Genomic DNA, 15553 nt, shown 5'->3' on the forward strand with positions numbered 1-15553 from the left:
GTACAAATGCATGCAGGCATCCACACATTCACATGTATTCATAAAAATGAACATTTAAAAAATTTTATTTTAGACAAGGGCTTTATTTTATTTATCTATTTATTTTTGAGACAAGGACTTGCTATGCAGCATTGACTGGCCTGGAACTTAGAGTGTGGACCAGGATGGCCTTAAACTCAGAGACCTGCCTGCCTGTGCTTCTTGAGCACTGGAATTTTTTTTTTTTAAAGACTTATTTATTTATTTATTATGTATTCAGTGTTCTGCCTGCATGTGTGCCTGCAGGCCAAAAGAGGGCACCAGATCTCATTATAGATGCTTGTGAGCCATCTTGTAGTTGCTGGGAACTGAACTGAGGTCCTCTGGAAGAGCAGCCAGTGCTCTCAACATCTGAGCCATCTCTCTTGCCCATTGAGCGCTGGCATTAAAGGCGTGCATCAACAGGTCCAGCTCAAAGCAATAAATCTAAGACAGGAATGTTTTCAGTAAGGTCGAGATAGCTGAGGCTGCAGGGTTGGGAATTGGACCCAGTCAGTGCCTTTGGGTAGTTACTGGCATTTTTTTACCCAGAGTCCTTCTCCCCTGTGCCATCTCTTATTAAAGTCTGGCATTCCCAGGTGCTTAGTGGCCAGAGAAGCCAGAGCAAGGAGGCCCAGCAGGAGGGCTAGGGAGACAGTGGGTGGCATGTGCCCCTGCTGACTCCTGAGCTCAGGGGCTGGAGGATAGGTGGTGGCTGCCAGCCGGCTTTGCAAAGAGCCCTGAGTACCTGTCACATGGTGGCAGCGTAGAATTCTGAACTCCCTGCCTGTTCACAGCTCTCTGTCTTCTGGCTTGGGATGGGTGGCCTTCCCACTCTGTCCCTGACCACAGGTCCTGTTGGCCGTTATTGTGAGGGCAGAGGAGGTTAAGAACCTCCGTGGCTGTGGACTTCTGAGCTGGTCTTCATGTGACCTGCGTGCTAGGAGGCTGAGGGGTTGCTAAGGTCTTGCTGGAGTGGTTTGGAGGGAACGAGGACATCTTACTAGCTGTGAAGTACCCCGCCCATCCCCATACTCCAGATGGTATCTGAGTGTGCCTTGGAATGACTGCCCCTCCTTTCTTTCATTAAAATGTACGCTAAAGCAAAGAGGACAATTTCCTCTGCACCCCCAAAGCGGAGCTGATGAATCTCCCCGAGTGTGCATAACAACCAATTATTTGTTGAAAATAAGCCACTGGTTTCCATGGTGACTGGGAATTGGCCTTGCTGTTCATGGTCCTTAGGCCACCTGCAGCCACAGCCCCCCCAGTCCATTTGCTGTCACCCTTGCCATTTAGGGGGTGCCCATAGTTCCCTGGCTTTGCCGGGCTCTTCTGGCCTGGCTGCAGCATCTACTCAGATGGAGCAGGAGACCTTGAGGGTTCTTTCAGTAGCCACTGTGGGGTGTGGTCACTGGGTCGGATGTCCCTGGGGACCTTTAGAGGGGGATGCCCCACCTGCAGGGGTTTGTAGGAAAGGATCCACACCCTGGACTGATAGGCAAAACGCTTTGACATTTTATGTTAGAAAATGAAGCCTCTGGGCAGGGGGAGATCCATGGCGCCATTTCCTGATTGTGTATGACACCATTTCCTGTGTCCAGATTATATAGAGGGTGGACTCACCCCTGCAGCAGAGGTTGGAAAGGTTGCGACTTCTTAGCGCTCTGTTAGCATAGCTTTCCCATCGTCCCTGTCTACGTGTGTCTGCCTCTTTCTCCAACCTTCATCTCTTTGTGCGGGCGGTGTGGCGTTGGGCGAGCTACTACCCCTCTCTAGGGCTCTCGCCCGGGTGCCCTCCTCCTGGTTGGGTCCAGAATACTAGGACAGCATGGATATGAGTGGATTGGCACTTTAGTGGGGCCCTGCCTGGAACCTGAGCCTGTGCCTCCCCTAACTCCTGCCTCCCGTGTTTCAGCTTTGACAAGAAGGGGGACGTGCATTACCTGATCAAGTGGAAGGACTTACCCTATGACCAGTGCACCTGGGAGATTGACGACATCGACATCCCCTACTACGACAATCTGAAGCAGGCCTACTGGGGCCACAGGTGTGCTGAGTGCTGGCAGCCAGGTGTGGGGCCCTGGGGTTCCCTGCTGGCTTCAGTTTTGCTCATCTCAGCCTGATGCCTCTTCCCAGGGAGTTGATGCTGGGAGAGGATGCCAGGCTTCCCAAGAGGCTGGTCAAGAAGGGCAAGAAGCTGAAGGATGACAAACAAGAGAAGCCACCGGACACGCCCGTCGTGGATGTGAGCAGAGAGAGGGAGGAGGCAGTAGCGTTGGATTGCCAGATTCACCACCGTAGGCTTGGCAGTACAGAGAGGTCTCTTCTCAGGGGCCCTCCCCCAGGCCTGCATGGCCTGCTATTTTCAGTGACCCCCGAGGCTGTGTGGGCCAGTGGGAAGAGCCTACTGGGGTGGAACTCAGAGATTCACCTGATTCTGCCTCTTGAGTCCTGGGATTAAAGACATGCACCACCATGCTGGACCCCTTGGGCATGCTTTAAGGGGCCCACCTTGGGCTGGGGGTAGAGCTCAGCTTATAGATTGCTTGCCTAGCATGTACGGGCCCTTGGGCTCAGTCGTTAGTGTGGCTTAAACTGAGCGTGGTGGTTCATACCTATGACCCCAGCACTCAGGAGTTGGAGGTAGAAGAATCAGGAGTTCAGGGTCGTCCTCAGCCAGCTTGTGCTACGGGAAACTCATCTGGAAAGCAAAGAAACAAATAAGCCAACAGCAACAACAATAACCTAAAACCAAAAAGGCCAGGGCCCATGGTGGGGACCTTACCGGGAAAGTGACCTGGAGATACAGGACAAAAGAGGGTACAGAATGACCTGCTGGCTAAAAGCCATCATGCTTTGGGCAGGTGTTAGGGTGGGGAGCCAGGGGGTGTTTCTTGGAAGGAGAGACATTCTAGGCCAGACCCTAAGCAGAGAGAGCGAGGCAAGCATAGGGCGCAGCAAGAGCATTTTAAACGGAAGGAATTGTGCCTGACTCTGGTGGTGCAAGACTCAGGGTGTGTCTGATGCTTGCCTCCCCCGCCCACAGCCCACAGTCAAGTTCGACAAGCAGCCGTGGTACATCGACTCCACCGGAGGGACGCTGCACCCTTACCAGCTAGAGGGACTCAACTGGTTACGTTTCTCCTGGGCCCAGGGGACTGACACTATCCTGGCTGACGAGATGGGTTTGGGCAAGACGGTGCAGACCATTGTGTTTCTCTATTCCCTGTACAAGGAGGTGGGCAGGCAGGAGGGCCAGGGGTGCGGGGCAGGCGGGGTCTGGTGCCATCTGTCGGCAGCCAGCTTCACCGCCGCAGGCTCTCTCTGCAGGGCCACTCCAAGGGGCCTTACCTGGTTAGCGCGCCCCTGTCCACCATCATCAACTGGGAACGCGAGTTTGAGATGTGGGCGCCTGACTTTTACGTGGTCACCTACACGGGGGACAAGGAGAGCCGCTCTGTGATCCGGGAGAACGAGTTTTCCTTTGAGGACAACGCCATTCGGGGTGGGAAGAAAGTATTCCGCATGAAGGTGAGCTGTCTTCACCCCCAGTCCCCGGGGGGGGGGGCACATCTGCCATGGGGTTCCCGTGCCCAGACCCAGGGGGCCAATATCAAAGTTGTTCTATCGGAGCATCATCAACTGCGGCTTAGCTCCACAGAGAGCCGCTTCTGACTGCCTGGAAGCCAGTGGTCAGCGCGGCTCCCTCTAAGGCCCCAGGAGGCATCTGTCTTTTCCATCTTTTCCACCTTGTGGGGTCTGAGGATTGCCTGGCTTACGGCTACATTTCTTTGCCCCTGCCTCTGCCTTTGTTGCCTGGCATCCTTCTCTTGGGTGTGGTTCCTGTCGTAGTAAAGACACCGCTCACGTTGGGTTGAGAGCCACTCATATCTTAGCCAACTCACTCTACATGCCAAGCCTTGTTTCTAAGGAGGAATAAAGACGGTCAGCTGGATGTGAATGGAAAGGCAGTATTTATCCCTGCACCCGGCTGTGTGTCGGACTTGGTGCTGCTTCTGTGCCTCAGAGCCTGCTGGATAGAATGGAGCCAACAGCTCCAGCCTGCAGAGCTTGGTGGCGGTGGCGGCAGGAGTCTGCGGTGGCGGTGGGGGGGGGGGCAGGAGTCTGTGAATAGTGGGTGTGGCTTCTTGTCCTCACTGTGCTTTAGTCCCCAGGAGGTCTTGTCAAACCCTTGGGAGCAGGGGGGTGACAGTCTGCACTTGTAAAATGTCCAAAGGGGACTCGGTGAGGTGCCTGAGTGGGTAAAAGGGGTTGCTTTGCAGGCCCGAGTGTGTGTTTCATGCTTGGAACTCCTATAAAAAAAGCCAGATGGGGGGATGTGTGTCTGTGATCCCAGCACTCTTAGGACAAAGTGTGAGGCAAAGACAGAGTAGCTGCCCAGGCTTGCCTTCAAGGCTCAGGGTCTCTGTGGAAGATGGCATTCTAGGAGCCAGAGGTGTGGCTTCTTCAGGCAAGCAGCATTTTCTAGATACAACGGGGCAGGAATGTACATGGGCTCACAGAGACTGTGACTGCGCCCACGAGACCTACACAAGCTCAAGCCACACAAAATGAGCACAGAGGAGAAGCCGGCTCAAAGCCTCACCTGTAGCTAGGAAGCTGACCGCAGTTAATGGCTGCCGGAGGAGGGACAGTCAGTTTCCGTCAATGCGGTGACACTGGGCGTATGAAATACAGGTCAGAGTTCATGCTCAGGAGTAGCCGGTCAACAAAACAGACTCCATGCTTGTTTGCTCGTTTGTTTGAGAGTGAAAGACCATGACAGTGAGTGGGCAGTGTGTTGGAAGAGGGTATGGGAGGAGTTGGGGGATGGGAGAGAATATGGTTAAAGTGTATTGTGGGAAATGCTCAAAGCGTAAGTCAAGAGATCATAAAAAACGTTGCAAGCTACCTAGCCGGGTGTCTGCAGCCTGGCAGGAAGAAGAGAGGCTATTTCAGCAAGCAGGGAACTGGCTCCCAAAGTGGTCCTCTGGTCCGCATGTACACCGTGGCGCACACACCCACGCACACACCACATACACCGTGTACCGGGCTAGCTGGCCTGCCTTCGGACTCCTACCTTGCTTCCCGTCTGGGTGGAATTGCAGGCCTGTGCTCCCGTGTCTGGTTTTATGTGGGTTCCAGAGGTCCACACCTCAGTTTTCCACACTCACCCACTGAGCCATCTCCCCAGCTCTGGTGGCAATTTTACCCTAAAACATTTCCCACCCAAGATGGGTTGAAAGCATGGATGTGGAACATGCAGTCACCTTCTGTAACAACACCTCCTCTGGGGGCTGCGCTTTGCCCCTGAATTGTCCCCCCAGGACTCCCCAGAATGCTTGTGGGGTTCCCAGCCACCCTTCTCCATGCTGTCCCTGTCCCTTTGGCCCTGCTGCCTTGCTCACACTCTTCTCTTTTCCCACAGAAGGAAGTGCAGGTCAAATTCCATGTGCTGCTCACCTCCTATGAGCTCATCACCATTGACCAAGCCATCCTGGGCTCCATTGAGTGGGCCTGCCTCGTGGTGGACGAGGCCCACCGGCTCAAGAACAACCAGTCCAAGGTAGGAGGCGCTGACTGTGGAAATAATCCCTCCCCGTGCGTGCGGCTGCTGCTCTGTGTCTCCTGACAGCGTCTCTCCTCTCCTCAAAGTTCTTTAGGGTCTTGAATAGCTACAAGATCGACTACAAGCTGCTGCTGACAGGAACCCCCCTCCAGAACAACCTGGAAGAGCTATTCCATCTCCTCAACTTCCTGACTCCAGAGAGGTTCAAGTGCGTCTCTCTCTCTCTCTGGGCCTGGCAGGAGTGATGGGTTGCAGTCCTGTGAAGGCGTGGCCACCGCCTTCGCTGGCTCTGAGAGCTGTTTGGGGACTTGGGTTTCCTATTAGTGAGATGGGAGCATGGGCAGTATCCTGTGAGGATCCTGTGAGGTCTCAGCACCTGCCTTCCCCAGGGAACTACAGTGTCCCAGCAAACCATGGTTTTCTTCAGCACTGTCCCAGAAGGCCTTGGGGCTCCTCCTGGGTTCCTACCCCTGTGCCTCCGTGACTGCCCCGGGCTCATTTCACCCTCTGTGACTTAAATGACCCTCATGGGCACAGTGATGGCAAGCAGAGGCCAGAGCTGGGCTGGGGAGGAGGTGGGGGCAAAGATGGCATCCTGCTTTGTTGGCCTCCTTGCTTGTGTTTAACCCCAGTTCACATGCTCAGAACTGCGAAGTGGCTCAGGGAGGAGGGGCCTGCTTTGGATGTTGATTCAAGGGCAGGTGTGGCACTGAGCCACAAGACCGTGAGTGCTCAGCAGTCTTGGTCTCCTTTTCTGTAGCCTGGGTCATCCCTGGGAACTCATGTGCAGGATAGCGTGAGGATGGATGGGGAGGGATTCTGTGTGGCAGAGGGCTGTGACCTGTGGCATGATGCAGGCTAGACCAGAGCCCGGGGGGCTTTTCATCAGTGCCCAGGCTCTCTGGACCACCAGCCTTTGGCCTCTGCTGGCCTCGTCCTCCCTCCCTGGTCCTGATTCTTCCACAGAGGGCCGTGGTTTACTCTGGCTCTCTGCTTCTGGCTCTTATCCCAGCTCTCTGTTGCAGCAATCTGGAAGGCTTCCTGGAGGAGTTTGCTGACATCTCCAAAGAAGATCAGATCAAAAAACTGCATGACTTGCTGGGGCCGCACATGCTCCGGAGGCTCAAGGCCGACGTGTTCAAGAACATGCCGGCCAAGACAGAGCTGATCGTCCGCGTGGAGCTGAGCCAGATGCAGAAGTGAGCGATGGAGGCTCGGCTCTGGTCTGCAGCAGCCGGCCCGTCTCCTCTCCTGGTCTAGTGTCCTCAGGGCCCCTTCCCACAGGCCATTTCTTGGGGTTGGCAGGAGGGCTACTTGCCTGTGCAGGCCTTTCTCCCTGCATCTCCTACCCACTTCTAGCAATGTCTCCCATTAGCTTGCCCGGTAACCTACGCCCTGTAGGAAGGCTTCCTGTGCGGCTCTGTACGTGGTGCCTGGGGACGCCACCAGCCTTCCTGAAGATAGAGCCTACCCCTTTAGGAGTCTGGTGGGGTCTGGGGCCTCCTGCCAACCTCGTCCCATACCCTGTTGCAGGAAGTACTACAAGTTCATCCTCACACGGAACTTCGAGGCACTCAACTCCAAGGGGGGCGGCAACCAGGTGTCTCTGCTCAACATCATGATGGACCTGAAGAAATGCTGCAACCACCCGTACCTCTTCCCTGTGGCCGCCGTGGTGGGTTCCCCGTGGCCATCAGGGCAGGTCCCAGGGGTCGCCGTGGTGGGTTCCCCGTGGCCAGAGCAGGTCCCAGTGCTCACCGTAGTGAGTTCCCCGTGGCCATCAGGGCAGGTCCCTGTGGCTGCTGTGGTGGATTCCTCGTGGCCATCAGGGCAGGTCCCAGGGGTCGCCGTGGTGGGTTCCCCATGGCCGCTAAGAAGGGTTCTCTGATGTAGTAGGTTCCCTGGGGCCATAGGGCAGGTCTCTACTGGCTGTTGTGTTCCCTGTGACCTCTGGGATAGGTTACCTCTGGTCATCATGGCGGATCTCAAATGGCTGCTGTGGTTAAAGTTCCCCCTGGTTATAGTTGGTCCCTGTGGCTGCTATAGTGGGTTCTCTGACCATCATACAGACCCCAGTGACTGCCATGGCTGTAGCTACCATGGTAGGCTCCTCATGGTATTTATGAAGTGTTCCCTGCAGACAGTGTGGTGTGGTATATTCCTTGTGGCCACTGCATAGGTCCCTGGCTGCTGTGATGGGTTTCTTGTGGCCTCTGTGGAAGGTGTCCATGGCTAGGTGCTTTGGCCTAGGTGCTGTTCCTTCCTGAGAATGAATGCCAGAGGTGACTTGTGACTCCATCCTGTCCCTTTGGTGCTGGGGGACAGTTTTGGAAGCCGCCAATGCCCACTGATTGGCTCCAGGTCATTTCTTCCTAACCTTTGCTGGTAGCCCCCAAATATCCCCAGTCTCAGTACTGGGCCTCCAGGGAGCTCTGGGGGGGGGTGACCCAGCTTCATGTTGTCCCCAAGGGAGTTTATCCTGGGTGAGTCTGAGCTGCAGTAGTGAGGCAGGCACTGGCCTCTGGAATTCGTCCAGCCCGGTGCTTTGATCTTGGGAAGCTGATGCTCTGGAGTCTCAGGACTGTCCTTTGTCAGACGAAGCAGTTGTGACTTCCCAGAAGGCTCTGGAGAGATTCAGAGCAGAAAGTTCACAGAGCTGGGGGCCGGGCCCTCGGTGGGCATCGCTGGTCTCTGCCCCCTTGCTGCACTGGAGGCTTCTCCTGTGGCTCCGTGTGACTCAGGAGTCTCCTGGGATCTACCTTTAGATGGACCTGCCCATCTGTGCTCAGAAGTGGGCAGAGCTGTTGGATGCGCCTTCCAGGGCCCATAGTGTCGAAGCCAGGTTTCTGTGGGAAGGGCCCCCGAGCTCCATTTCAGTACTAGGCAGAGAGTGAGGCTGGCCTGCCGTGCCATGCTTTTAAGCATGTGTCTGGAGCCAGGCTCTGTGTGACCCACACAATTGAGCCTGCTTAGGTTTGTACCCTGTGCTCAGCTGTGCAGATGGGCAGGCACTTGCCAACCACTACAGTCTCTCTGGTGCCAAAGCGAGAGGTAGAGTTCACCAAGGCTCTGCTCCGTTGTTGTCCCCAGGAGGCTCCTGTACTACCCAATGGCTCCTACGATGGCAGCTCCCTGGTCAAGTCTTCGGGGAAACTCATGTTGCTGCAGAAGATGCTCAAGAAGCTGCGGGATGAAGGACATCGAGTGCTGATCTTCTCCCAGGTGGGCTACCCTGGAGCCAGCACACATCCACAGGGGAGTCAGCCTTCCTGTGGGCTGAAGGCCTCTGAGCCCGTGCATGGCACCATCTGGAAACCAAGCTCATGGAGACAGGGTCTGGTTGCTATAGAGACCAGCATACCCCCCATTTCAACTCCCTGTACCTGTGCCTCTGGCGCAGGTGTCCAGGCTGGTATGATAGCATCCCCCTTCTGTCCAGTTTCTTTTCACCCCTGTGGCTGAAGTTGGCCTGGGAGGACCCCACGATGGGGGCACTCCCAGGAGCCCCTCTGAAGCTTGCTCCTCAGCGTCCACTGGTGACATTGCTTCCTGTGCATGCAGAAGTGTTTTCCTCTCCTCTTCCTCTGCTCATCATGTTTCAGTCTGGGTTCTGGGCACATATAGGTTCTTCTCTCAAACTGCCCAGTCTGGAGGGGAAAAGACAGCTCACGAGATAGATACTGGTCAGGTCTGGGTTGGAGGGTACAGTGATGAAGGGCTAAAATACACTTGCCTGGGGTGGGACTGAGCGAGGCTATTTCTCAACGTGAGCGTGGGGTTCAACTCACCTGTGCAAAAAGTTGAGTGGACAGGGTTGCTGGTGCCTGCTGCCTCTGGTGGCAGGCCAGGGTGGGAAGTGGGCACAGAGTCCAGGGAGGCAGGCCAGGTCTGTGACTACAGTTGGATTAGGTGGTCGCTGGCGCTCAACATTCATTTTCTCTGCAGACACCTTTTCTGCTACAAAATGTGAGTCAGGGTGAAAGCCGTAGGAGCCCAAGTCGTGAAAACTGTTGTGATAGAAATGTGCCAGGAGAGAAATGACAGGGATGTGGCCCTCCCATCCATGTGACCTGACAAACCCAGACCCCCAAAGTCTTCAGGAACCCATCTACATCCATCCCATAAGACAATAACCAGAACTCAAACGAAGAGGTAATACATACCCTGGAAAACACTGTAAGCCATTTTTGGATTTTCAGAAGTTATGGAGTGAGTTGACTCATCCATCAGGGAAGAAATTAGACATAAGCAGGAAGAGACAGGGCAAGAAACAACAGATCAGAGCACAGAGAGGCTGGAGAGACGCCTCAGTAGCCAAGGGCACGCGCTGCTCTTCCGAGGACCAGGGTTGGTTATCATCACCCACAACATGCATCTTGCCACTTCCCATTAGACCATTCCAGGGTATCAGATGTCCTCTTCTGGTTTCTGAAGGCACCTGTTGGCATGTGCACACACTGCCATGTGACACACATACACAAATTAAAAAAAAAAAAACCTTTAAAAAATGCAGAGGAGTTTAGACATTGAAAGAAAGTGTTTTGTCGGACCGGACCGGGCAAATAAACTCTCACCATTGAAAAACACACTGGTGAGCTGGAACCCAAGGCTGAGGAGTTTCCCAGCATGCATCAGAGGAGGCACTGCCAGGAACTGCAGAGGAAACACCAGGAAACGGTGAAAGTCCTATGCGTAGACTCGGAGAAAGACAGCAGCCTCAGATCTGAAGTGCGCCACGGAAGGCTAAGCAGGGTTTGAACCAACAGGCCAGTGCCTGGATGCCAGCTAGGGCCAACAACTCAGGCTGAGAACTTTGGAGGAGGGATGATCAAACTCTCAGACTTACCAGTAACAGCAGGTGGTGGTGGCAGTAGCCAGATCTCCATGCTTTGAGGGAGCATGTCTGCTGGCAGTTTCTTATTGGTCAACTATCTAAAGGCGGGAGGGGACCAGACAGGACTCTGGGAGCTTGGAGGGACTGTCATGTGGGAGTGTGATCCAGAGGCGGTGGCATTGGCGCTCTCTAGGCAGGAAGGGGCGTGTGCATCAGGGGTCATGTGGTTAGGAATAGTGGGGGAAATGCCAGCAGAGGTGCGGCTCTCTCCTGGGTTGGTGGGAGCGAACCAGAGGCTCATGCCTGAGGATGTGTGTGGAGGCTGCTCTGGGGAATAGATGGTGGGTGAGATACGGGATTGGGGGATGGTTCTCTTCAGGAGGCCTGCTCTGGGCACATCCTGTCCTCCTACTCCAGAATTCTCCTCTTACCCAGGGTGGGGTCTTGGCTTGGTAGCAGCTACTCATGAATCCATGTTTTTTGAAGATGACCAAGATGCTGGACCTCTTGGAGGACTTCCTGGAGTACGAGGGCTACAAGTATGAGCGGATCGATGGGGGCATCACCGGGGGCCTCCGGCAAGAGGCCATCGACAGATTCAACGGTACCCATCCCTCTCAAGGGGCTCCATGTGTCCGGGGGTCTTAGCCTGACCATTCAATTAACAGTGCTCCCCAAGCTGCGTTGCAAACGGAAGAAACACATCATTCCTTATTAGGCCACAACTGTTGTCCCCTTGATGTTTTAATTTCTTAAGGCCTTACCATTTAGCTCAGGCTGACCTCCAGCTCACCATCCTCCTGCCTCGGTCTCCCACAGCTGGGGTCACGTGTGTGCCACCATGCCAGACCCTTTTTTTTTTTTTTTTTTTTTTTTACCATCTGTTGGGTCCTAAGGAGTCTTAGCAGACGACAAGCTCTCTAAGCAGTATTGGAGATGGACGAGAAGGCAGAGTGGGAAGGAAATGCCACGGCCCCAAACTAGCTGGCCCTCCTCAGCTGACGCCCTTCTGGGCCTTGAGAGCTGGCTTCCTTCTCATTCTGGCTCCAGCCAGCTTGGCCAGGGTCCAGCATCAGTGGGGTTGCAGGAGCCCAGCAGATGGTGTGCTGCACCTCTAGGGTCACAGCCTCTTCCCTTTCCTCTGCCAGGGGCCTTTGCTCTGGTTCTTACCCTTCTATGTACTGACTACCTGAGCCCTGCCCAGGTGTGCTCCCTGACCCCAGCCCTGCCCAGGTGTGCTCCCTGACCCCAGCCCTGCCCAGGTGTGCTCCCTGACCCCAGCCCTGCCCAGGTGTGCTCCCTGACCCCAGCCCTGCCCAGGTGTGCTCCCTGACCCCAGCCCTGCCCAGGTGTGCTCCCTGACCCCAGCCCTGCCCAGGGTGTGCTCCCTGACCCCAGCCCTGCCCAGGTGTGCTCCCTGACTCACCTGTGTCTCCTCCTCAGCTCCTGGGGCTCAGCAGTTCTGTTTCTTGCTCTCGACGCGCGCTGGTGGCCTGGGCATCAATCTGGCCACAGCGGACACAGTCATCATCTACGACTCGGACTGGAACCCACACAACGACATCCAGGTCTGCGCCTGACATCTTGTTGTACCTCCAGCACCTCTGACCTTTCTCCTCTCCCCATCCCTTCACGTCCCTGGTCCTGTGCCTTCTTGGTGTGGAACCCCACCGTAAAAGGGGGGCCCTGGGAGGTGAGGGGAGACAGGGGCAACATAAGCTCAGAGAGGGCAAGGGAGGTTTCCAAGACATACAACAACTTGAATGATAGCCCTGATCCGTGCCGTTGCCTTCAGCGCCCTGGTCAGGGAAGGAGGCGGATGAGGGAGTAACGGGATCCATAGTGGTGCCTGCTGGACATAGGGGAGAGGAGGAAATGGAGGGGTCAGATGGGGAAGGATGGAGAGAGAAGGTGGTGTAGGAACAGAACCCCCCCCCCAGTGTTCTCCAGTCACCTCACTCTGGAGCAGGCGTGATACACTTTGGTAGTTTGGGGTGCACACACACACACTCATGTGTCATATGCACTACCACACCAGGGCCAGATCACATGGAGACACAATGGAGTCCCAGGCACTTCCTCCAGGGCGGTTCCCAGACCTTGCTGCCCTCAAAGGTTGCTGTGTTTCCAGCCTGTGGCTTTACTGTCCCATTATCACCCAACCATCCCATGGTCTGGCAACGGAGTCCCGGGAAGAGTCACTTCCTGGACATGCCCTTGCATGCCTGGAGTCACACTGAGGCCCCCATGCCAGCCACATGCTCACTTTGAACCAGACTGGCCACAGGCCACAGTGCTGCTGGGTGATGACCTGTGCACACATGCGCTGCCCTTCACACACCGCGCCTCCCTGTGTGGTCAGGCTGCCCCTTGCATGACCATGGGCTTTCCATACGGGTCCTACCTGGTGCACACACCCAGCTGTGGCCTGGAGCCTTGACTCAAGCCCTGGGTGCTGAGCTGTGGTCTCCCCCAGGCCTTTAGCCGTGCTCACCGCATCGGGCAGAACAAGAAGGTGATGATATACCGCTTTGTGACTCGGGCCTCGGTGGAGGAACGCATCACTCAGGTGGCCAAGCGCAAGATGATGCTCACACACCTGGTGGTGCGGCCTGGCCTGGGCTCCAAGTCAGGCTCAATGACCAAGCAGGAGCTGGATGACATCCTTAAGTTTGGCACGGAGGAGCTCTTCAAGGATGATGTGGAGGGTGAGCCTCCCTTCTGTGGGAGTATGATGGGGGCTTGAGGTAGCCCCTGTTGAGGCATGCCCACCCAGGACCCCAGATCCTCTTCTCCTCTCCTGGCCTGCAACACCCCCCACAGTGGGTTAGGGTTGTGTCTCTGCTTCTGCTCACCTGTGGTTCCTCAGTGCCTTGGCCCAGTGTCCCTCTTCTGTCTCTCAGGCATGATGTCCCAGGGCCAGAGGCCTGCCACACCCATCCCTGATGTACAGTCCTCCAAAGGCGGATCTCTGGCTGCCGGTGCAAAGAAAAAGCATGGCAGCACCCCACCAGGTAGGGCCCACCTGCGTCACCCATAGCCTTTTGTGCAGCCAGGCAGGTGGCTGCTTGTGGACAGGAGGAAGTCCTCTGCTCCCTTGGCGCCTCGGTTTTTCCGATATAGGCCACGGGTGGGTGGGGAGGAGCTGTCACACCTGCCCTGGTTACAGTGTAGCTTCCTTACCCTACTAGCTGTCACACCTGCCCTGGTTACAGTGTATCTTTCTTGCCTGGTCACTGACTTCCTTGCCCAGCAGAAGGGCCAGCTTGGCAGTTGACCCTGAGGTTGGACCTGGGAACCTATATCAGTGTCCACCATACACTGTCCCCCACTCAACCCTCAGGTGACAACAAAGACGTGGAAGACAGCAGCGTGATCCACTATGACGACGCGGCCATATCCAAGCTGCTGGATCGGAACCAGGATGCCACAGATGACACGGAGCTACAGAACATGAATGAGTACCTGAGCTCCTTCAAGGTGGCACAGTACGTGGTCCGTGAGGAAGATGGCGTGGTAAGGCCAATGAGAGCCACACTGCCCCTGGCAGTCCCGCCCTTAGCTTCCCCCCTCCCTCCAGCCCCACACCTCTGTCTTGTTCTGTTCTAGAACATTCTACCTCATCTTCCTCTTGTGTCTTAAAAAGCCCAATTGCTGCCACAGCCCCTCAAGTCTCCCATTGGCCCCCAACCATCCTCCTTGCAAACCTGGGCATTGGTTATAGTTCCCTCTAAAACCACGGACCCAGCTGCGCAGTGGCGGTGCCTACCATTAAACCCAGCACTCGGGAGGCAGAGACAGGTTGGTCTCTGAGTTTGAGGCCAGCATGGTCTACAGAGTGAATTCTGGGACATTTTGGGCTTCATGGAGAAATGGTGTCTCAAAAAGCCAAGAACCCAAACCAAATACCAAACACACAACCCAAGAACAACAAAAGCAAATATAAAGCCATGAACCCCGAGGTAGTGTCTGGGGTAGCAGCATTTCTGACTGAGGCCAGCGTGTAAGTGTGGTGAGTAACAGTGGCAGGAGCTGCTGGCAAGGGCTGGAGCAATCAGGGAGGGCTTCCAGGAGGAGGCAAGTCCTTCACTGGCCCCGTGAAGGTGGGTGAGATGGGGCAGAAGCAACTGGGCGTGCCCAGCTCTGCCCACATCTACATCCCCAGGAGGAGGTGGAGCGGGAGGTGATTAAGCAGGAGGAGAATGTGGACCCCGACTACTGGGAGAAGCTCCTGCGTCACCACTACGAGCAGCAGCAGGAGGACTTGGCCCGCAACCTGGGCAAGGGCAAGCGCATCCGCAAGCAAGTCAACTACAACGACGCCTCACAGGAGGACCAGGGTGCGTGTGGTGAGCAGGGGCCTCCCGGCGTGGGTAGTAGCGGGCGGGCATGTGGCAGACACTGCACTTGGGGAGAGTGGGGGTGGGCAGCAGGGCTGCTGGGAGAAAGGGAGTTGCAGGCTGGCATGGGATGGGGACAAGATCTATCAGTCCGGTGGCTTCGGGCAAGGGTTGGAGCGTGGGCGAGCCTCCACAAGTCTTCCAACTGTAAAACCGGCAGAGTAGCAACGCAGTTCTGAGTGCGGCCACCTGTAGGCCATTGTCATTGTCACAGCTGTGACTAGGCTGGGGAGGGGCTTGGCTTGGCCCTGGGTGCACAAGGCCCCTCTGCCGACTTCCTGCAGAGTGGCAGGATGAGCTCTCGGACAACCAGTCTGAGTATTCCATCGGCTCTGAGGATGAGGACGAGGACTTTGAGGAGAGACCGGAAGGGCAGAGTGAGTATTAGTGTGGGTGACCTGGGCTGTTACAGTGCGTAGGGACCGATGGCCAGCTGGGGCTGGGCTGATGTGCCCCATGGGAGCTGCGGGAGGTCGTCCCGAGGGTCTTGCCGCCTTGAGTATGCTGGAGGAACCCCTGCACACCAGCCTGAAGGTCTGTGGTGGGCTGTTCTCCAGGTGGACGACGACAGTCTAGGAGGCAGCTGAAGAGTGACAGGGACAAGCCCCTGCCGCCTCTTCTGGCTCGAGTTGGGGGCAATATTGAGGTGGGATTTGCCTGCTTCCTAATCCCTCCCAGCCTTACTCCTTACACCCCTGGGCAAAGGAGGAACTGGGGGTTTTCCTGGGC

At 55.9% G+C, this 15553-nt stretch overlaps 1 protein-coding gene across 1 annotated transcript in view; it reads left to right on the forward strand.

Annotated features, from left to right (window-relative positions):
* Positions 1-15553, forward strand: part of Chd5 (chromodomain helicase DNA binding protein 5) — a 48996-nt gene that overhangs the window by 25392 nt on the left and 8051 nt on the right. The window contains exons 12-28 of the mRNA XM_051173842.1: positions 1937-2068; positions 2158-2266; positions 3068-3259; positions 3352-3552; positions 5450-5587; positions 5677-5798; positions 6616-6789; positions 7124-7265; positions 8681-8812; positions 10911-11028; positions 11868-11992; positions 12901-13132; positions 13328-13438; positions 13768-13940; positions 14590-14764; positions 15109-15201; positions 15382-15470. Coding sequence (XP_051029799.1) covers positions 1937-2068; positions 2158-2266; positions 3068-3259; positions 3352-3552; positions 5450-5587; positions 5677-5798; positions 6616-6789; positions 7124-7265; positions 8681-8812; positions 10911-11028; positions 11868-11992; positions 12901-13132; positions 13328-13438; positions 13768-13940; positions 14590-14764; positions 15109-15201; positions 15382-15470 — 2458 coding nt within the window. The remainder of the gene's footprint in view (positions 1-1936; positions 2069-2157; positions 2267-3067; positions 3260-3351; positions 3553-5449; positions 5588-5676; positions 5799-6615; positions 6790-7123; positions 7266-8680; positions 8813-10910; positions 11029-11867; positions 11993-12900; positions 13133-13327; positions 13439-13767; positions 13941-14589; positions 14765-15108; positions 15202-15381; positions 15471-15553) is intronic.

Source organism: Phodopus roborovskii, unplaced genomic scaffold, assembly GCF_943737965.1.
Source record: "Phodopus roborovskii unplaced genomic scaffold, PHOROB, whole genome shotgun sequence".
Taxonomy (NCBI): domain Eukaryota; kingdom Metazoa; phylum Chordata; class Mammalia; order Rodentia; family Cricetidae; genus Phodopus; species Phodopus roborovskii.